This window comes from Natator depressus, chromosome 1 (assembly GCF_965152275.1).
Source record: "Natator depressus isolate rNatDep1 chromosome 1, rNatDep2.hap1, whole genome shotgun sequence".
Lineage (NCBI taxonomy): Eukaryota > Metazoa > Chordata > Testudines > Cheloniidae > Natator > Natator depressus.
The window spans coordinates 302,301,429-302,324,158 of record NC_134234.1 but is presented as its reverse complement, the minus strand read 5'-3'; the positions used below and the strand labels follow the sequence as shown (position 1 = coordinate 302,324,158).

The window sequence follows — 22,730 nt, the reverse complement described above, 5'->3', positions numbered from 1 at the left end:
GAGCATTGATTGTGTAGTTCCTGAAGTTTACCACTAAGGAGCTTATATTGCAAAAATCCAGAGGAAAAAAGGAGCTCTTGGGGGAGAACCAGCAATTAAAATACTGCTTTTTCAAGTTTCAGAGTAGCAGCCGTGTTAGTCTGTATCCGCAAAAAGAAAAGGAGTACTTGTGGCACTTTAGAGACTAACAAATTTATTTGAGCATAAGCTCAAGATTATCCCTGTGATATGGTTGCAGTGAGGGCAGCTTTTAACCAAGCACAACAATTGGCTAGGAAGATGGACTAGAATTATTTTATTAAATATCTGGCAATGTTCAATATTAAAGATGGCAACAAGATACTATCATTCAGATCCCCTCAGAAGGCAGAAAAATACCTCAAAAATCTGCAAACTCCTCCCTCGCAAGAGGAGATATATATGGAGTGATTTGACTGTATGTAATTTATGTATTGTTCTCTGAGATCTGATATGGCTGCTCTAAATAAGTTGATAGGTGGTAGTTGAATGATATGTATGTTCATTTTCTTTTCTTTTTTTCTTTCAGTCCTTTATAAATCTGCTCCATCTCCATATAAAAACATGATTACTTGTCAGGTACTTCATACCTACATACATGGGTGTTAGGTTTACAGGATGTGTGGAGATTGGATAATCCAACGGCTAAAGACTATAGTTTTTTGTTTTGTTTATTTGTTTGATTTTTTTCCTGCAGCTCATTCAACTTATTCAGAATTGGACTATTTCTTAGTGTGAGAAGACTTGATCAGTTCTTTCACTGATTATGGCATTTGTGCTATTGTTATAGCTGACTGTGCTCCTAAATATATTTCATAGCATCATAGAATATCAGAATTGGAAGAGACTTCAGGAAGTCATCTAATCCAGTCCCCTCTTCAAAGCAGAACCAACACCAACTAAATCATCCCAGCCAGGGCTTTGTTAAGTCGGACCTTAAAAACCTCTGAGGATGGAGATTCCACCACCTCCCTAGGTAACCCATTCCAGTGCTTCACCACCCTCCAAGTGAAACAGTGTTTCCTAATATCCAACCTAGACCTCCCCCACTGGAACTTGAGACCATTGCTTCTTGTTCTGTCACCTGCCACCACTGAGAACAGCTGAGCTCCATCCTCTTTGGAACCCCCTTCAGGTAGTTGAAGTTGATATCAAATCCCCCCTCACTTTTCTCTTCTGCAGACTAAATAAGCCCAGTTTCCCTTAGCCTATCCTCATAAGTCATGTGCACCAGCCCCGTAATCATTTTTGTTTCCCTCTGCTGGACTCTCTCCAATTTGTCCACATCCCTTCTGTAGTGGGGGGACCAAAACTGGACACACTACTCCAGGTGTGGCCTCACCAGTACAAAATAGAGGGGAATAATCACTTCCCTTGGTCTGCTGGCAATGCTCCTACTAATACAGCCCAATATGCTGTTGGCCTTCTTGGCAACAAGGGCACACTGCTGACTCATACCCAGCTTCTCATCCACTGTAATCCCCAGATCCTTTTCTGCAGAACTGCCTCTTAGCCAGTCGGTCCCCAGCCTGTAGTGGTGCATGGGATTCTTCCTTCCTAAATGCAGGACTCTGCACTTGTCCTTGTTGAACCTCATCAGATTTCTTTTGGCCCAATCCTCCAATTTGTCTAGGTCACTCGGGACCCTATCCCTACCCTCCAGCCTATCTACCTCTCCCCACAGCTTAGTGTCATCTGCAAACTTGCTGAGAGTACTATCCATCCCATCATCCAGATCATTAATAAAGATGTTGAACAAAACCGGCCCCAGGACCAATCCCTAGGACACTCCACTTGATACCGGCTGCCAACTAGACATGGAGCCATTGATCACTATGCGTTGAGTCCAATGATCTAGCCAGCTTTCTATCAACCTTATAGTCCATTCATCCAATCGATACTTCTTTAACTTGCTGGCAAGAATACTGTGGGAGACCATATCAAAAGCTTTGCTAAAGTCAAGGTATATCACATCCACTGCTTTCACCATATCCACAGAGCCAATCAGGTTGGTCAGTCATGACTTGCCCTTGGTAAATTCAATTTGACTGTTCCTGATCACCTTCCTCTCCTCCAAGTGCTTCAAAATGGATATCTTGAGGACCTGCTCCATTATTTTTCCAGGGACTGAGGTGAGGCTGACCTGTCTGTAGTCCTTGGATTCTCCTTCTTCCCTTTTTTAAATATGGGCACATTTGTCTGTTAAGCCCCCCAGGTATATACCCCTATCTAAAATGTGGAGCTTAAATACCATTCCACTGTTTGATACATCATTTGTTAACTCTCTCCAACAAGAGTTAGAACTTTAAAAAAAAAAAAAAACACATGCCCCCACCACTTCATCAGCTGCCACCTCTTTAAAGCCTTCATCAGAGGCCATATCATCTCTTATGCCACCTATAAAAAGACATGGAGAGAACACAGAATTGAAATCAATACACTTCTGTCCCAAAAAGCAGAGTTTGCTTTATTCTGTTTGAAGCAAAACTACTGGGAATCTGGCGAGAGAGCTGGCAAGCTGTGGGCACACAGACTTAAGCAAAAGGCTAACGATAATTGCTACGTAGTCCAAGGTCTTTCCTGGGTGTAATAATAACTGAAATTACAATTTCACTTAGAGTAGGCAGGAGAGTTTGCTCATTCTTGGTCTCACTGAACATGTTCAATAATGTAGGTGTTAAGGTTTCAGAGAACTTTTTGTAAAAATTCAGTTGGGAACCTGTCTCTGCCAGGAGTCTTTCCAGCCTTCATTTCTTTTATAGTCAGTTCCACAATTTCTAGAGATGTATCAGAGATCTGTGGCAGAGGCAATCTGCTAAAAATGTTATCTAGGGCATCTTTACTGATCCCTCTTCAGCTAAATATAGCTTGAATAAAACTGTTGACATTGTTTATTAATATCTGACTGTGTGGTATGTAGCAATAAATTGGACAAAGCACTCTTACTCCTTACACACACAAATCTTCCATAACAGACATTGCTCCGATAATTTGCATCAACTGATTGATAATATTGCCACTTAGAGAGATTCTAAAGAATCTTTAGCTGTTGTTTCTTTAGATGCTGAAAAAGCTTTTCAACGCATACCCTTTTTTACATATTAGCAAAATTTTGGACTTGGTATATAATTTATTTCTTGGATTAAGTTTTTATTCTCCAATCTAACTTCCAGGGTAGTTACCAATGGTATTATTTCTGCCCTAGTTTCATCACAGAGAGGTATGAGGCAGGGCTGCCCCCTTTCTCCTTTTCTCTTTGATTTAGGTCTAGAACCTTTAGCCATTGTCATATGAGCAAATCAAAATATTTATGGCATTAGGGTGGGCCAAACAGAGAACTAAATTGTGTTCTATGAGGATGATGCTCTTGTATCTACACCTAAGATTACCATTCCTAACCTTCTAACCACTGTTAATAAGTTTAGATTCAGGATGTAAAATTAATTAAGGTAAATCAGAAATCTTGTGCATTAACAAATATGTCCACAAAAGCCTTTTCTCAAACTGGGATTTTCAATGGCAATCCTCTTATATGAAGTATTTAGGAATACTGATCCCCAAAAATATTCAGGACATCCCTAAAATAAGTATAGAACCAGTTATTGCACAAGTGACTAATGATTTGGTGACATGGAGTTTGTTAACTTTCAGTGTGCCAGGTAAAATGAATGTCCTTCCTAGAATTTTGTATGTCCCTATTTCTATTCCTCTAACTGTTTTTAAGAAATTCAATAATAATGTAAGAACATTCCTTTGGGTTGCAGGTTATTTGGGCTCTGAACAAATTACACATCCCTGACTGTGTGAGGATTTCATGTTCCCAGCTTAGAAAATTATTTATATCTCCTTTTTGTTAATTCCTGCATCTTTGTGGTTATTAGATGTGACCACACAGACTCCTCTTTGGGTTCACGTTGAACAAGAATTTGTAATCCCTACCTCCCTTTCAGGCATTGCAGGATCGTATTAGGGCAGATTTGATGGCTCCAGAGCTCCCACAACAATGGATGGGAGGCAAGCTTGGTCAAACTTGGCCAGAAAGTTCTGCTTCCATCCATTCTTCCATGTAGAGGTGATCCTATGGAGCAATCCTGTCTTTAAAATGAGTGGCAAAACCTTGGTGTGGAGGAATTGGATGGACAGAGAGGAATTATGACTGTGTTACAGCTAATGGATGATAATCAATTGAAACCATTTTTAGGTCTTCAGCAACAATTTGGCTTGCCCTGCTCTGGAGCATAAAAATATCTCTAGTTAAAGCATTTACTTACAAATGTATTTGGACCGGATGCAATGGAATGGATTTACTCAGCCAGAGGTATCCTTTTATGATTCCCAGTCCCAAAAAACTCTGTCAAAGATTGATACTTTGAGAGTTGCTTGAAATAGCAATTTGGATACACAGTTACTATGGACCCCCTTCAATACAATTGTATCTAATGTTAAAAAAGCAACTATAGATTTGAAACTATGGCTTATTCACCAAAAGACACTTTTTCAAATACACTGATCACCACATAGGCTAGTGATAATGGATCTCATAAATGCTGACCACTATTGTAAGTGTAACTCCCTGGGTGTCACATTAGCTCATATGTTTTGGAAGTGCCCCTGTGTCAAGAATTTCTGGTGTGAGTTTGGGGGAGAGGGGGGATCAAAGGACCAGTTTGATATTGGAAGCTAAGATGGAGCCCTCTCCCTTAAGTTCATTCTTGGATATGCTCCTGGTACCTGGGGGAGATTACCTGGTAACAAGGTAGCATGGCTATTAAGCATCTTATGCTGCTAAAAAATTAATACTGCAAAAATGGAAAAATCTATTCCCACCAAATATTGATGCCTAGTTTTAACTATTTCCCCACGTTTATTCCCCCCCACACACACACACACACTGTTCCTCACACGTTCTTGTCAACTGCTGGAAATGGCCCACCTTGATTATCACCACAAAAGGTTTTTTTTCTCTCTTGATGGTAATAACTCACCTTACCTGATCACTCTCCTTTCAGTGTGTATGGTAACACCCATTGTTTCATGTTCTCTGTGTATATAAATCTCCCCACTGTATTTTCCACTGCATGCATCCAACAAAGTGAGCTGTAGCTCACAAAAGCTTATGCTCAAAAAAACTGGTTAGTCTCTAAGGTGCCACAAGTCCTCCTTTTCTTTTTGCGGATACAGACTAACACGGCTGCTACTCTGAAAGTGAGAAGAGTGCTATTTCTGAATTGTCACTAACACTTCCTGAAGCAGACTGGTAGTCTTCCATCCAAATTCTGACCAGATCTAATCCTGCTTAATTTCTTAGAGTTGATGTGAACACAGCTCAAGGTGATAAGGTTATTGCTGTCATACTTTGTATCTAAGGATCCTTTTGCACTCTTGGTAACGTATATTAAGAATAAACATTTGGAGGGAAATTGAGACAAAATGGGACAGTGGATTTCATTTTAATAGCCTTTCACCTCTGAGTTCAAAGGCTCACTCTGATAACAAGTAATGATGAATTGGTTGGTTTCCTTCTTTTTGAGAGGACCATACTGGTGTCAGTAGTCACTGTGTTGGCAGAACTTGGTGGGGAAAAGACTACCTATACCACACCTGCTCAAGAAAGTGGGCTCAGGCCTCTTTGTGCGATTGCAATAGGGCCGTGGAGCCTTAACATGATCTTGACAGGACACGGGGTGTGCTGATGATCAGAAAATAGGAATATGTTTTGCCTATTCATTACAGCTTTTAAAATGAAGAAAATAATAGAATTATGCTAAGTACTAACAAGTTAACTTCCCTCCCTCTTGTGCAGGTATAAAAACAAAGAACATGTTGCAACAGAATTGCAACAAAATGGCTTCTCTTATCAAAAAGTAAGTCAGGTTTTTTATTCTTGTAGTATTTAGCAAAGATCACAGATACTACTGTGTCAAAACCCAGTTCACTCTTCTGAGTAAGTGGATGGTTTACGTTTGGTATGGTTACTTTTGGGTTCAGATCTGAAGAAGTATAGGCTTTTTAATTCTAATTTGAGGGGAGGGGGGAGGAGAGGTGTTGAAGGCTTTTAATTATAATTTAGAACCTATTTCAGTAGCTCAAACCTTGCCACAGAGTATGTTCCTTTATTTATTATTAGAATTTTCTAGGACTTGGGGAATATTATATAAAACTCCTCTTACTTTGGCTTATAAAAAGCAGAAGGCTGTCTTTTCATCTAGAGGTGTACAAAGAAGACCTTCTGGCTATTTCAGCTTACTGAATGGAAATCTGAAGTTTGTATAATATGTGCATTTTACTCTAAATGATATGGAATGTCTTTAAGTAGCTACTGAGCAAATGGTCCAAGGGGACTGCATTTTATGCTACCATATGCAGGAGACAACTCCAGATCTGAAATTCACATCTTTGCAGAGCACAGAAACCTTTGTGCTTCTAGCAGTGGCTCCTCAATAGTTAGGAATAGTTCCAAAAAAGGAGTGTGGGAGGATGGCTGCAGCACTGAATTGGTGTAGGCAAAAGAAAGAAAAACTCTCCTGTCAAATGGCATTTATACTTGTCACACGGAAGCATCCTTTGCTGAAACAATGAAGAGAGCAGATTAAATTGGGTAGAAGAGGGTCTATTATGAAGCAACAAAATTAAAGACTGACAACTACTGATGCCTAAACTGGATGCTATTTCCATTCTGTTTGTTGCTACATCCTAAAGTAGGGGTGTTACTGAATAGACAGTGTAGTTATGCAATCTTTGTGAAAGGAGGATACCATTTCCCAGTGCCCTGTGTGTGTGTGTATAAATATATTAATTATGTGCCATAGCCCACTTTCAGTTGTCTTGTCTCTTGTTTTGTTTTCATAGCTCTTCAGAGAATGAGCAGCTAAAAGTGTTAAATCTGGAGCAAAGGCTGTCCCTTTGTTCTGACGATGAAGTAGATCTTGTGCAGGAACTTCAAAGTATGTGTTCCAGCAAATCAGAGTCTGATATAAGCAAGGTAAACACTGGGGTTTAAATAATTTACATAATAATCATATGTAGTTGTTTAATCCATAATAGATCTTAGATTTTAAAATACTTTTTCATTAACTCGAGATGTGCTAAAATAGACTAATATATGTGTGATAGATTTTATGATTTATTTTATTTTAAAAAAAGTTTAACCTTAAATGTCATGTCATACACTCAGGAATTTGCAGTGAATGCTAAAATGTATTGAGCCATGAATTTAGAGAAGCTAAAGTTCTATCAGATAATCTGCTTCAATGCATTGTTGCTCTCCACATCATATTTTCTATTGCTTTCAGCAGCCTAATTTTAAGTGATTGAATCAGTTGTGTTTTCACTACTTCCATTGGGAGACTATTTCATAGTCTAATAGCAATATAATGCTTTTCTGATGCACATTGTACACTTACTTTGCTGACCATAATCCCATTATACCTAATTATACACCAAGGATCTCCATAAACAATTCCCTGGTTGTTTAAACCTTTCTAGCAATTTTGCTTTATTGCACATTCTGTGTGATCTCAGATACCAACAAACTTTTAATTAAGAAATAATTGTGGTGGGAAGCTTTGTAATCATGTTTTATATAATTCTCTGTGAAGTTAGGTTTTAACAGCTGTATGCTATGAGCCAGATGCACTGAAGCTGCACCAGCTAGTCCCTTGGCATCTCAGCAGGGATTCACTCCAAGGCCATGTCTGGCCTAGGGAAAATAGATGGTTTAAAAGCATGTTAGCTAACTCATTTTAACTAACATTTTTAAACACGTGTGTAGACAGGGTTTAACACCTTTAAAATGTGTTTACTGTTTGTGGCTATCCTAAAAGGCATGTCTTAGGGGATGGCAGCTGGATCCTAGCCAGAATAGGGAAAGACAAGATGAAGAATATTTAAAGAAATTAGATGTATTAAATTTGACAGAGCCTGATGAAATTCACCCTAGGACTGAAGAAATCTTGGAACCATTAGCAGTTATCTTTACAAATTCATGAAGGATGGGTGAGGTCCTAGAGGGCTGGAGAATGGCAAACATATATAGTACCTATCTTTAAAAAAGGGGAACAAAGAGGATCCAGGAATTATAGACCAGTCAGCCTAACTGCGGTAACTGGAAAGATACTGGCAAAATTATTCAACAATCAATTTGTAAGAATCTAGAGTATAATAGGGTGATAACTAATAGCCAGTGTGGATTTATTAAAGAACAAATCATGCTGTCCCAGCCCAATTTCCTTCTTTGACAGGGCTACTGGCTAGTAGATAGAGGAAAAGATGTAGACATGATTTATTTTGAATTTAATAACGTTTTTGACACTGTACTTACATGATGTTCTCATAAGCAAACTAGGGAAATATTGTCTAGATTAAATTAATATACAGTGGGGCCCAAATGTTTGAAAAACTGTACTCAAAGAGTAGTCATGGTTCATTGTCAAACTGGGAGGATATATCTATTGAGATTCCACTGATGACTTAGATAACGCAGCAGAGAGAATGTTTGTAAAATTTGCAGATGACACCAAGATGGAAGGGGTTGCAAGCACTTTGGAGGAAAGAGTTAGAATTCAAAATGACCTTGATAAACTGGAAAATTGGTCTGAAATTAAAGAGATGAAATTGAATAAAGAGAAATTCAAAGTATTACACTAAAGAAGAAAAAATCAACTTCACAGCTATACAATGGGGAATAAGTGGCTAGGCAGTAGTACTGTTGAAAAAGATCTCGGGCTTATAATGGATCACAAATTGAATCTGAGTTAACAATGTGATGCAGTTGCAAAACAGACAAATATTATTCTGTGGTGTGTTAACAGGAGTGTGGTATGTAAGACGTGATTGGTAATTGTTTCGCTCTACTTAGTGCTGGTGAGTCCTCAGCTAGAGTACTATGTCCAATTTTGGATGCCATGCTTTAAGAAGGATGTGGACAAACGAGAGAATCCAGAGCAGAGCAACGAAATTGATAAAAAGTTTAGAAAACCTGGCCTGTGAGGAAAGGTTAAAAAAACTGGACATGAGAAAAGAAGGCTGAGTGGAGACCTGATAAGTATGAAAATATGTTAAGGACTGTTATAAAGAGGATGGTCATCAACTGTTATCTATAGCCAATGAAGGTAAAACAAACTTAACCTGCAGCAAGGGAAATTTAGGTTAGATATTAGGATAACTTTCTAACTATAAGAACAGTTGAACACTGGAATAGGGTATCAAGGGATGTTGTGGAATCCCCATCATTGGAGGTTTTTAAGAGCAAGTTAGACAAACATCTGTCAGGGATGGTCCTAGGTATACTTGGCGGGGGGGCAGGGGGGAAGAGGAATGGACTAGTTGATCTCTGGAGATCCCTTCCAGCTCTACATCTCTATGATTCTGTAAACTTAAATTGAATCTGGCTCCCCTTTTTTTCTTGGATACAGTGAGGATTTATAAATCGTTCTTCTGAAGTTTACACACAACTCTTATAATCTCTCATGCAAAGTAAAATGTGCATTAAAAATAGACTCCAAAAATCTTCAAAATGAAATATAAAGGACTTCCAAAATATTGTTTTCTTTTCTTTTAGATTGCTGATTCTAAGGATGAGCTGGTTATGTTCAGAAGCTCTCAAATTGATCCTATATTTTCAGCAAGCAGTACTAATCCAAGTAAATCGGTGTCGCAAAAGGTATGGGACGCATAGTATGTTTCATAAGAGTGTAAAAAAATACCTGTGTACAAACTATTTTGAACGTTTTCTAGAGCTCACTACAAATCTATGTTTGAGTTCTTGGTGGGAATCAGAAAGATTAAAATGCCTTGAATTCTCTGTTAATTAGAGACAAAAGGTATTTATTGGTAAATTTATTGGTAAATTGGTATTTATTGGTAAACTGATATGATTAATAATTTTTAGGAAACATACTTCGGGCACCGTGGGCCAATTTTTTCCCTGGTGTGTGTCCACCAAAGTCATTGGTCATTAAACTAGGTATGCGTTTGGCCCATGTGTGATTTTTATATTTACATGATGATATCTACTGAATAAGTATCATAGATAGTCATGATATTTCAGTTATTTTAATGAAACTTTTCTGAAATTTGGACTTTTCTAGCACTCAACATTTTCATAGTAGCCTTACAAGCTAAAATGATTAAATGAACAGAAGTAGTCAAAATTCCCGTTACTTCTGGACACTAATTGCTTGAACACGGTTTACTTTGTCATCCTTATTAGTGATTACCAAAGCATATGCCAGTTTGAACCAGATTCCTCCTGAGTGTCTTCCGTAACTAGAAATGAGTCAGCCTGATATTGAGTGGAAAGCTTCCAGCTGGTGGAAATTTTGAGAACCTGAAACCAATTATAGTACAGGAGGCTGAGCAAGCAAGACATAGATCAGCTTTTATTTTTTTTAAACGGGGATTAACTTCTTTCCCTCTGAACTTGTTGTATGTTTCAGTGCATTGCTCTCTTGGCAACCCTATCTTAGAAGAAACCAAAAAAACCCAGAAAGAATAAATCCATTTGGAATTGGTCCTCCCACGTTTGGGAAACAAGAGTCCAGATGTAAACAGACAATATTAACTACAGGATAGTTTGAACATATGAAGGCTTAGGTGCCAAAAAGCTGCTGATTTGTTACTGGAGGGCATAAATTGTAACTCAGAAAATAATTGGATGATCACAAGTATATTTGTTGAATGTCAGTTATTTTTCTGAAGAAACTACAGGGGGAAATTACCTAAATTCTTTGCAAATTACATCCGTTTGAAATCTATAAAGGGAAAATATTACTATATTAAAAAATTCAATATGTAGCATAATGATAGAGTTCTGCAGCAACACTGAGACTCTGATAGTACTTTACTTGTATAATGTTCCATCCTAGAATTTCAATGTACTTTATGCACAGCAATTTAGTCTTACCACCCCCCAGTGAGATAGGTAGGTGTATCACCCATTTAGTGATGAAGAAACTGAAATGAATGACGTGCCTGAGGCCACACAGGAAATCTGTGATAGGGTTGGGAATGGAATCCAGGCCCCCTTGAATTAATTTTATGCGTAAACCACAAGACCTTCCTCCAGAGAGGATGTACAGGCCTTTTTCTTTTTAACTTCTGACTTAAGCCCAGCAGTGCAATGTTCATAGAGAGAGTTAAATTCTCCCTAGTGTCACAAAATTAAAGTACAGTTCTACATGGTACTGAAGGTCTATTCTGACCAGAAGATTTTCAGGACTGTAATAGGAGGAAGGATGGTGTGGTGGCTGAGGCACTGGATTTAGGAGATCTGGACTGAATTTCTAGCGCTACCAGGAACTCTGTGTGTGTATGTGTGTGAGAGTGACTGACTGACTTTGGGCAGGATACTCAATGTCTCTGTGCCTCAGCTCCCTGTCTGTTCAATGGGGATAATGCTTCCCTACCTAACAGAGATGCTGTGAGATCATCTGTTATCTCTGTTGCCCTATCCATAGGGTTTTGTTCGGTGCTTAGCACCAGAGTATCAGAATGTGTTCCACATAAAATCAGAAGCAATAGCGAAGTCTCTAGTGGACTTCATGGAGTTTCTGGCACTTTTTCCTTTTGGGGTAAAAACTCCGTTTGGGGTTAAATTAGTGAATGTTTGTGAGGTGCTCAGATACCGCAGCAAAGGGGGCTATATGTTTACTTACACAGCTAACAGGAGTATTTTGATGCATTAATAGAACTGAAGGGAAGTTTGCAAGGTAGGAATCAAGACAATCAGTCCTTCACTTTCCTTTTTTCATAAATAAAGAACAGTTAAAGAAGGGGGTTGGCAGAATTTAATTAAATCGGCATTCAGTGAAATTCATGCTTCTCTAAAGATACTGGCCTAGATCCTCAGCTACAGCTGAGAAACATACATTGCAGCTTGGCAGGTGTGTGTGCGTGAAACTTGCCTTTGTGCTCCTTTAATTCTCAGCTTGGCTTAATGGTGAAATCCTAGCGGATCTTAAACATAAAAAAGAAGCTTACAAGAAGTGGAAGGTTGGACATATGACCAGGGAAGAGTATAAAAATATTGCTTGGACATGTAGGAATGAAATCAGGAGGGCCAAATCGCACCTGGAGCTGCAGCTAGCAAGAGATGTCAAGAGTAACAAGAAGGGTTTCTTCAGGTATGTTGGCAACAAGAAGAAAGCCAAGGAAAGTGTGGGCCCCTTACTGAATGAGGGAGGCAACCTAGTGACAGAGGATGTGGAAAAAGCTAATGTGCTCAATGCTTTTTTTGCCTCTGTCTTCACTAACAAGGACAGCTCCCAGACTGCTGCGCTGGGCATCGCAACATGGGGAGTAGATGGCCAGCCCTCTGTGGAGAAAGAGGTGGTTAGGGACTATTTAGAAAAGCTGGACGTGCACAAGTCCATGGGGCCGGACGAGTTGCATCCGACAGTGCTAAAGGAATTGGCGGATGTGATTGCAGAGCCATTGGCCATTATCTTTGAAAACTCGTGGCGAATGGGGGAAGTCCCGGATGACTGGAAAAAGGCTAATGTAGTGCCAATCTTTAAAAAAGGGAAGAAGGAGGATCCTGGGACCTACAGGCCGGTCAGCCTCACCTCAGTCCCCAGAAAAATCATGGAGCAGGTCCTCAAGGAATCAATCCTGAAGCACTTAGATGAGAGTAAAGTGATCAGGAACAGTCAGCATGGATTCACCAAGGGAAGGTCATGCCTGACTAATCTAATCGCCTTCTATGATGAGATTACTGATTCTGTGGATGAAGGGAAAGCAGTGGATGTATTGTTTCTTGACTTTAGCAAAGCTTTTGACACGGTCTCCCACAGTATTCTTGTCAGCAAGTTAAAGAAGTATGGGCTGGATGAATGTACTATAAGGTGGGTAGAAAGTTGGCTAGATTGTCGGGCTCAACGGGTAGTGATCAATGGCTCCATGTCTAGTTGGCAGCCGGTGTCAAGTGGAGTGCCCCAGGGGTCGGTCCTGGGGCCGGTTTTGTTCAATATCTTCATAAATGATCTGGAGGATGGTGTGGATTGCACTCTTAGCAAATTTGCGGATGATACTAAACGGGGAGGAGTGGTAGATACGTTGGAGGGCAGAGATGGGATACAGAGGGACCTGGACAAATTGGAGGATTGGGCCAAAAGAAACCTGATGAGGTTCAATAAGGATAAGTGCAGGGTCCTGCACTTAGGATGGAAGAACCCAATGCACAGCTACAGACTAGGGACCGAATGGCTAGGCAGCAGTTCTGCGGAAAAGGACCTAGGGGTTACAGTGGACGAGAAGCTGGATATGAGTCAGCAGTGTGCCCTTGTTGCCAAGAAGGCCAATGGCATTTTGGGATGTATAAGTAGGGGCATAGCGAGCAGATCGAGGGACGTGATCGTTCCCCTCTATTAGACATTGGTGAGGCCTCATCTGGAGTACTGTGTCCAGTTTTGGGCCCCACACTACAAGAAGGATGTGGATAAATTGGAGAGAGTCCAGCGAAGGGCAACAAAAATGATTAGGGGTCTGGAACACATGACTTATGAGGAGAGGCTGAGGGAACTGGGATTGTTTAGTCTGCGGAAGAGAAGAATGAGGGGGGATTTGATAGCTGCTTTCAACTACCTGAGAGGTGGTTCCAAAGAGGATGGTTCTAGACTATTCTCAGTGGTAGAAGATGACAGGACAAGGAGTAATGGTCTCAAGTTGCAGTGGGGGAGGTTTAGGTTGAATATTAGGAAAAACTTTTTCACTAGGAGGGTGGTGAAACACTGGAATGCGTTACCTAGGGAGGTGGTAGAATCTCCTTCCTTAGAAGTTTTTAAGGTCAGGCTTGACAAAGCCCTGGCTGGGATTATTTAATTGGGGATTGGTCCTGCTTTGAGCAGGGGGTTGGACTAGATGACCTCCTGAGGTCCCTTCCAACCCTGATATTCTATGATTCTATGATTCAATACCACCCCCTTGGAACCAGCTCAGTCTATGAGGAAATATTCGCCTGCCTCCCCTCTATGGGTTCCTTCTAACAGGTGCTCAGGTCCACTGATAGAGGAGGAACTCCTTAGTCCAGTCGCAGTGGTGTCACCGGAACCGGTGAAATTTCCCTCTTCATGAAGTGGTTACTGCAGCATCCTCTTCTCCTCCGGATGACTTCAGGCAATTTCAGAAACTGTTGCAGAGAGTTGTGAGGGAACTCCAAATTCCCCTGAAAGAAATCCCGGACACCCAGCATAAGCTACTTGATATCCTCCACACCTTGGTACCAGCCAGAATTACATTGCCAATTAATGATGCTATTCTGTTCTGGAAGACTCCAGTGTGGCATACCCCTACCACATGCACAGCTACCCCCAAAGTTGCCAAAAAACATTCCTATAGTTCCTGCCACGGGTCTGAGTTCCATTTTTCTCAGCCTTCTCCAAACTTCCTAGTTGTCCAGGCAGCGACTGAACAAGCCAAACAGTATCACCCATGATTTACACCAGCTGATAAGGAGGGCAAGCATTTGGACCTTTTAGGATGCAAGATATTATTCTCGTGTAGCCTTCAATTCAGGATTGTGAACTATCAGGCATTACTAGCCAAGTACCAGGGGGTAGCCTTGTTCGTCTGTATCCACAAAAACAACAAGGAGTCTGGTAGCACCTTAAAGACTGACTGATTTATTTGGGGGTAAGCTTTGGTGGGTAAAACACCATTTCTTCAGGTGCATGGAGTGAAAATTACAGATGCAGGCTTATATAATGACCTATAAAGGGAAGGGAGTTACCTCACAAGTGGAGAACCAGTGTTGACAGGGCCACTTCGATCAGGGTGGATATAGTCCACTCCCAATAATAGATGAGGAGGTGTCAATTCCAGGAGAGGCAAAACTGCTTTTGTAATGAGCCAGCCACTCCCAGTCCCTATTCAAGCCCAAAATAATGGTGTTAAATTTGAAAATGAATTTTAGTTCCACTGTTTCTCTTCTATGGGCCCCCCATTTTACCCTCAGAGACCTGATGAGCCTCTGAGGAAATGCCAGAAATCTCAGCGATCTCACCTCTGGGGCCCTCTTTTCAGGCTTTGACGTCGCAGTTACAACCTCTAGCCAAGAGGTATTTCTGAGGTGACCCCAAGAGTTGCCAACTGCTATATCTATCACCTCACAATCCTCCAACCTCCTTTGGGAGTTGGTTAGCCCTCTTTTCCCACACTTGGAGTGCAATAACAATGGACAAATGGATGTTGAACGTCATCCGCCATGGCTATACAATCAAGTTTATCATGCTACCTCCTCCAAGACCTCTCTCTCCTATCCTCTTCAGAGACCACTCTCATGACAGCATCCTCACCCAACAGGTGAACTCCTTATTGCAACAGGGAGTAGTAGAACACGTCCCCACAAAATATCAGGGAACAGGGTTTTACTCAACTTCCTGATACCCAAGAAGAAAGGTGGGGGAAGACCAATCCTTTATCTCCAACATCTCAATCACTTCATTCACAAACTCAAGTTTTGCATGGTCACCTTGGCAGTGATTATCCCATCCTTAGAGAAGAGCATGGGGCTCTCAATATGAAGGACACTTATTTTCACATTGATGTCCATCCAGCCCACAGACATTTCCAGAGATTTACATTGGGCTGCTACCATTTCCAGTACAGGGTGCTCGCCTTCAGAATAGCCACCGCTTCCAGAATCTTTACCAAAGTCTTTTTCTGTTGTAGCAGCCTAGGTCAGATGTTAGGGGGTCTTCATGTTTCCATATCTCGACAATTGGCTTCTAGCTGCGTGGTCCAAGCAAGAAGCACAAGTTTCAACCTCCATGCTGTTCAACCTTCCTTTGTCCCTTGGAGTCAGCGTCAACATTGAGAAATGGATCATAGACTCCACACAGTCTCTGGACTTCATAGGGGCTGACATCAGTTCAGTCACAGCATGGGCCTATTTGCCAAAAGATGTGTTCCAGTCAATGAGCAACATCATAACTCGCATTGTGAGCAATCCTGTCTACCAGCCTGGACTTGCCTATCCCTCCTAGGCCACATGGCTTCATGTATACATGTGACCCCTTTTGCATGACTCCACCTTTGCTGTAGTCAGATGTGGCTCCAATCCATTTACTCACCAAATCTTTATTCCATGGACTTCATGCTAACAGTCCCCACCAAGGTACTGTCATGGCTTCAGTGATGGACAGACCCACATCGCATATGCATGGGGGGTCCCTCCAGACAAGGCGATCATCACCGAGACATCCCTGGCAGGCTGCCACATGGATGATTATATGACACAGGGAACGTGGTCTCCCCAAGAATCCAGGATGTTCATAAATGTCCTGGAACGCCAAGCTGAGTGGTCTTCTTCCTCTTTTGATGCCATACTTGCAAAAGGAAGAGAAAGGGGGCCTAGAAAAATGAGAGAAGGACCAGATCAACAGAGAAAATGAGCCCTGAGCTGCAAAACAGAAATCCAACATCAGAACAATGTAACATGCACCTATGGGCATGTAGCCTGAAAGATAGCTAAAAAAATCTGTGATGCTGAAGTGCGGGATGTCAAGCAGCAAACTTAATGGCAAGCTCTCCTTACACTTCCCATAAGCACAGTGGGTGAACATCACCACACCAAAGCACTCCATCCCTTCGGCAGTAAAGTCAAGAGCCCCATCGAGCATTGATTCCTCAGAACTTGAAATACCAAGCTCCAGCTCAAGAAGTCAAGTTAGGAAACACACAGAGCATGAGCAGCTCCTTGACATGCCTCTGTTGAAGCCCCTGGTCCCCAGTGAGACTGCCAGGAATCCCATAGTACCAGCTCTAAGACAATGCTCTTGCCCTAGGATGGCCAGTGTAGAAGCTCTTGGAGCAATTAGAATGCTTTTTACTCTGAAGTCTGTGCTCATGCGGGAAATTCCAGTCTGAAAGCCAGTACCTCTTACTGTGAGGGCTCTGGCACATCTTGATGTCTAGCTTGAGTAATGATGGCAGAATTCAGCCCTATGTGATTAAAAATGTTCCAATAAATAAAAGAAATTAGTTTTAGGAAAGAGCTTTCATTCATTAGCTGCAAGTCTTTGTTAAACTGCATTACAACAGTACAATATATATAATATAACACTCCTTTTTAATGAGAAAATAAATTATAAATGTAGCTCTGTAGGTTCATTAAATGTTCTCTGTTCTGTTATTTTATAGGGTTTAAATTTAAGTCCCCTGTTCTGTATTGATATGTAGAGGAGTTAGCATGTCTGACATAAACATAACTGCAAATTTTAATGAAGAGATGTGCAACAAAGCTAACTGCTTTGATGCCTATGAAATGCAGCTGTCCAGCTATACCATGCACTCTTGAGTTATTGCTCTTATGAATTAGCTTGTCACCTGTCTTTTGTAACACTTACTGTATTTTTATTGGCCTATTGTCAGTTACCTTAAATATTTAAAATGACACAGACCGTATTCCATATTTTTATTTAAAATCTGGAGATCAGTTCCCCCTACAGTTTTGAAGGTAGATGAGAAAGTTTGGGGCTATACTTCTTTTGAGTGTTTTTCTTTTAACAAAGAAAGATTACCTACTGTATTGATATTCTTTTGTTGTTTAAGCAAAGAAGTTCCTAACCCCATATGGCTGTGATTTGATATCTGCATGGTTCAGAAACATAGCTGACCATGCATGCATTCATATCATAAACTGGAGGTCCCTCCTTTTATTGAACTCTATGTAACAATGTGAAACATAACTGCATTTGTGCTAATATTATGAATTTTGACACCTGGTGACAAGTTTTATATTGTTAGTTATGATTTTTTTTTCCTGTCAGAATTATATTATAGCATGGTTTGTAATAACTATGTAAGCTTAGTTAATTATTTTGTTGATAAATTGGAAACAAAAATTGTGAGTGTCATTCCAAGGTGCTGTCTTGGGAATATCTGTATTTTACTTTTTGGCCAGTGGTATGGCATAAGTGCAGTATACTAATGTTGGGAAGAACACGCATTTTCCCTTCCTCTGTTCGTTTCCTTAGCACAGCCAGTGCTTGTTTCCTGGAAAAGATGGAAGTGAAATGTATATCCTGTCCTTAGGCCCTACTATATAAATCCCAGCAGTGCCTAGCAATCTCCTTCTTCTTCTCATGGGAAGTTAGAATGGAGTATTAGCTGGTTTCAGTCTCCAAATTAGGAATCTGCAAACTGGTTTTTAAAAGTACCATCTGTTCTGCAGCAATACTGAAGGTAGCTGGATATCCCCAGTGCCTCTCATGCCTAGGGCTATTTCATCTTTCTGCTCAATGCAGTTTCTGCCACACCAAATCAGCTACTATATGAGTGGAAAGGAGAGATAAGAAAACTGCTTTCATAACAGGGATAATATCACTATCCTTACCTCACTTCTTTGCTGATAAGACATATTTTGGAGGGGAACTGATTTGGCCTATGCTGCATGCTAAGCAACTACCCTCTGTGCCTTTTGTGCTGGGGGTTCTTCCTCTACCCCTATTCCCACAAAGGCTGTGTCTACACTACCACGGTAAGTCGACCTATGCTACGCAACTCAGGATTCGATGTACCTTAGGTTGAGTTACTGTGGGGTCTACACCGCGGGGGGTCGACGGGAGAAAATCTCCCATCGATTTACACTACTCTTCTCGTTGGAGGTAGAGTACAGGGGTCGACTGGAGAGCGATCTGCAGTTGATTTGGCAGGTCTTTACTAAATCGACCGCTGGTGGATCGATCTCAGAGTGTCGATCCTCACTGTAGTGTAGACTTGCCCATAGAATTATAGCATGACTACGCCACATTTTTAATGATTGCTGCTACCCTGACATTACATTACAAAAGAAAGAAGCTGCAGTATGAATTGCAAAGATGATGATTAGCTGATTATGTGATTCCCCCCCAACAAAGAAGAGAAGAAGCTCTCAGCAACAAATCAGCTGATCGGATAGATTTACAAAACTACTGAATCTTATGACAGGCACAAAAACATCAGGTGGTATTTTACGAGCACAGCACATGTACTGAATTAGAATTTTGAAAGGCCAATTAAAGGTTTTAGAGGCTTTGAAATACTGAGTGGCTAGCAAAGAGAGTTGTGAAGACGAGCCTGTATGGCAGATAGTGAATTTTAAAACAGTCCATAAAGTAGGGTGGTGTCCTTCCAGGAGCAGTTTAAGGGTCTCTGTACACACCTACACCTCTGCTTATTGTTCACACTAAAGTAGTGATTTTTCAATATTTTAAATTTAGATTTGAAAAGAATGTAACTTAAAAGTGCCAGTGGTGCCGCAAACCTCTGCTAAAGGGACTGCTGAGCTTCTGGGGATGAGAGGAGGGAGAAATTCTCCATATAGTCCAGGGAATCTTTCTTCTTCAGAGGAAGAGAGAGAGAGAGAAAAGTAAAAAGAGCGGTACCGAGCATCAGCTGGTATAATTTGTCCAGAGCACTACTATTGTCCTTGTATGATATGTTAAGAAGTTTTTATTGAAGAAATGCCCCATTAGCTTTTTTTTTTTTTTTTTTTTTTTACAAAAGCAACTTCTATTAGAGTATTGGTTTCTAACTGGTTAGTGAAGCTAAAACTGTAACTGTTTCACAAGGACCTGAAAATTTATCCTTTTCCTGTGGCTATCGTGGTTCCAAAAAGTGCAAGATGCTGTAAACAGTAGACACTCACTGTTTTGCTCCTTTTTGGTGCTCTTGGTTCTTACGATGGATATGCTTATGCTAAAAAGATGCTGTATTTTATTCACAGGATGGGATCCGTCCTCTCAGCAGCAATCGCACTGTGGAATGCACCAACAGTAAATCAAAGACTGAGTTGGGTGTTTCAAGAGTTAAATCTTTTCTTCCTGTTCCCAGAAGTAAAGTCACCCAGCCTTCTCAGTACGCAAAAAAGCAGCAGCAGTAATACAAGGCAAATAGAGGCAGATGATGATAACTCAAAAGAAAAGATTTGGAATTTGCACAAAAAAATACAAATAGAAAAATCTAATAAATAGACCTGCCTAGTATACAGTTTTCAGTGTTCACATAATCTCTGTATTAAAGAACAAAGAACTCAAATATGTAAATAATTTTTAAAATTAAAATGGTTTCCTTGTAATATAATGTGTGTACGGGACCACAGTTTAATTTGTATGTAAATAAGATGTTCATAATGAAATATTGTATTGCTTTAATCTGGAAATTATATTGATTTAAACTTAGTGGGAAGTTATGCCAGCCTCATAAGTGGGTTTTCTAATATGGAAATTAGCATTGCTTAAATGATTTTATTCAGGGGTATCACCACAGAAAATTGTGTGTATGTGTGTGCGTGTGTGTATATATATACAGTATATAAATATATTCTATGAAATTCATGTGTTGCATACAGATGAGTTGCACAATATGTACAGTACTGGCTTAAAGCTAATGTACATGCATTTTAAAGACTGAACATGTTTTTATCTTCACTTAATGAAAAGTGAATGGAATGTGGCAATAATTAAAATGATTGGAAACCTAGATCAATTACTTTCAGTTACAAGCCATATTAAATATTTTGATTACCCCACAGTTTGCCTGCTGAAATGTGCTTTTGTTTCTCTCTTGCTTATTGTAGGCTTCATATGTTTGAACTGTTATGAGTTTGCATTATGTCTCCTATATTTAAAAAAGAAAAGGGAAAAAAATTATAATGCAATAAATCAGTTACTTCACACAACTTCCCACTCTTTGGGATGGTCCTCTAATAAATGAGTCTTAATGTATGATGTAAAAGTTTTCTACTCTTTCAATAGCATTTTAAAAAATGAATCCAGGAAATAATGTTGTTTTACCAAAACAGTTCTTATTGAAAGAATTACAGCACAAGTTTGATTACATGGTTATCCAGAGATAATGTATCAGCAATAACATGAATTACCATGTAATTACCAATTTTTATAGTGGATTTACTATGTAGTTACTGTGAAATAACATTTGAATTGCAGTTAACCTGAAATATCTTTTATCTCACTACAGACTTAAATTATTTTCCCATTAGGGGAAGTGTGTATGTGAAAGAAATATTCCATCCACCCATCCTCTTTATGGTGGCCACAATTTATACTTGTGAATAGTAATAATGTGGATACAATCACTGTCTTGGTACCTTATTATCTAGTCAGAAGAGGAGGATACATGGCTTCCTTAAGATCAGACCTCAGTGCCACCTGGTGAATTACCAAGAGGTTGCTTTGAGAGAGGTATGGGCAACATGCTCATCGCTGCACCTTCCAAAAGGCCACTGTTCAAGTTAATTTTGGAAGGGGCAAGGGTTCCATAAATGTACTCCAAGCACTTCACCACAATGAGTAAGGCAGCCATCCCAAACTCATGTCAATAAAACTTTTGTACTGCTCCATGTTTGTCTGTCTCTTGGTCTTGTGTGTGTATATTGTATCTGTGTGGATTTAGAAGGATTAAATGGCTGATTTCATAGTTATCTCCTTTAAAATATATTCTGGGAGGAAATGCATAACTTTCAGCATTGTTTTCTTACAACCTGTGATGGGGTGTCCACCCCACCTAAGGCCTGAGAGGGTTAAGGTGGTCAGATGGGCCAATCAACTGCGTAGGCTGCGCCTGAAAGAGGAGCCAGGGAGCAAGGATTTATTAGAGACAAGGCTCAGCTGGATAGGAACAGGAAGGGCCTTTATAAAGCCTAGGAGCTGACAGCCGAAAGGGACTGCAGGGAAGTAGTCTGCAGTCACTCCCTGAGAGAAGGGTGGTGTGTTTGGGGCTATAGAGTCAAGGAGCCTACAGTTACTCCCTGGGAGGAGGGAGTTGTGTGGCTGGCAAACCCAGAGAGGGTAGAGAGCCAGAAAGGTAGAAAAGGCTCAAGGGAAAGCAGCCAGGCAAAGGATAATGTAGACCTTAGCTGCAGAAGATAGGGCCCCTGAGCTGGAACCTGGAGTAGAGGGCTGGCCTGGGTTCCCATTACCAAGCACTGGGGAGGTGTAGACCAGGCCATAGAGAGCAGACTGCCTGGGATGGTTTGCTCTGAAAGATACCCAGAAGGGGAGGACCGTAGTGACCTGGCCGGAGGGGCAAGTCACAAAGAGGAAGCTGCAGCTTCTGGAGTGAGAAGGAGCCACAGGGCGAGAGAGGACGATGGGTGGAGACTCTACCAGAGGAGAGTGCAGCACCTGGAAGGAACTAATCCCACAGCAACCAGGAGGAGGTGTCCTTAGCGGTGAGTGGATCCCGTGACAAACCTCAATTATGTATAAATTCTTGTGCAGTAACAGACCAGTGATTTCCAGTGAACACTGACCAAGAGTTTTCATATCTCCTGACCTTGTCATCAGTTTAGGTGCTGAAAACATGGCATGCATCTGTTTAACAGCAACTGGTTTTCAGCATCATTGATCAGCTGAAGATCAGAGGAATGTGCCTTAGCATCTAGCATCTGAGTACTGAAGCATGGTAATTGTAGCTTACTCTGTGTGTGTGGAGGGTGGGGGGTAGTGGAGGGGAAAAGCAAATCTGAAGAGATATTTGTAATGATCACACAGGATGCAGCATCATGTGTTTAAATTCTGCAAGAAGTTAGGGAGGTGAAAAAGGGAAGGAAAAAAACTAGGGGTGGGGCAACACCTAAGTTACAGCCTGAGCTAACTTTGCAGGAGGACATATCCTAGGAGACAAAGACCTCTCCTTTAGGCCCCGAGTGATGACTGCAGGACCAGGGCCTTAGTTTGTGTGTGTAAGGAGTAGAGCTGGGTGCATAACTGATT

General features: G+C 40.7%; 1 protein-coding gene across 1 annotated transcript in view; it reads left to right on the top strand.

The window, feature by feature from the left end:
- Positions 1-21,322, top strand: part of CTTNBP2 (cortactin binding protein 2) — a 184,566-nt gene extending 163,244 nt beyond the window's left edge. The window contains 5 exon segments of the mRNA XM_074942298.1: positions 5,822-5,882; positions 6,868-7,000; positions 9,578-9,679; positions 19,721-19,860; positions 19,862-21,322. Coding sequence (XP_074798399.1) covers positions 5,822-5,882; positions 6,868-7,000; positions 9,578-9,679; positions 19,721-19,860; positions 19,862-19,967 — 542 coding nt within the window. The 3' untranslated portion in view covers positions 19,968-21,322.
- Positions 21,323-22,730: the final 1,408 nt, after the last annotated feature.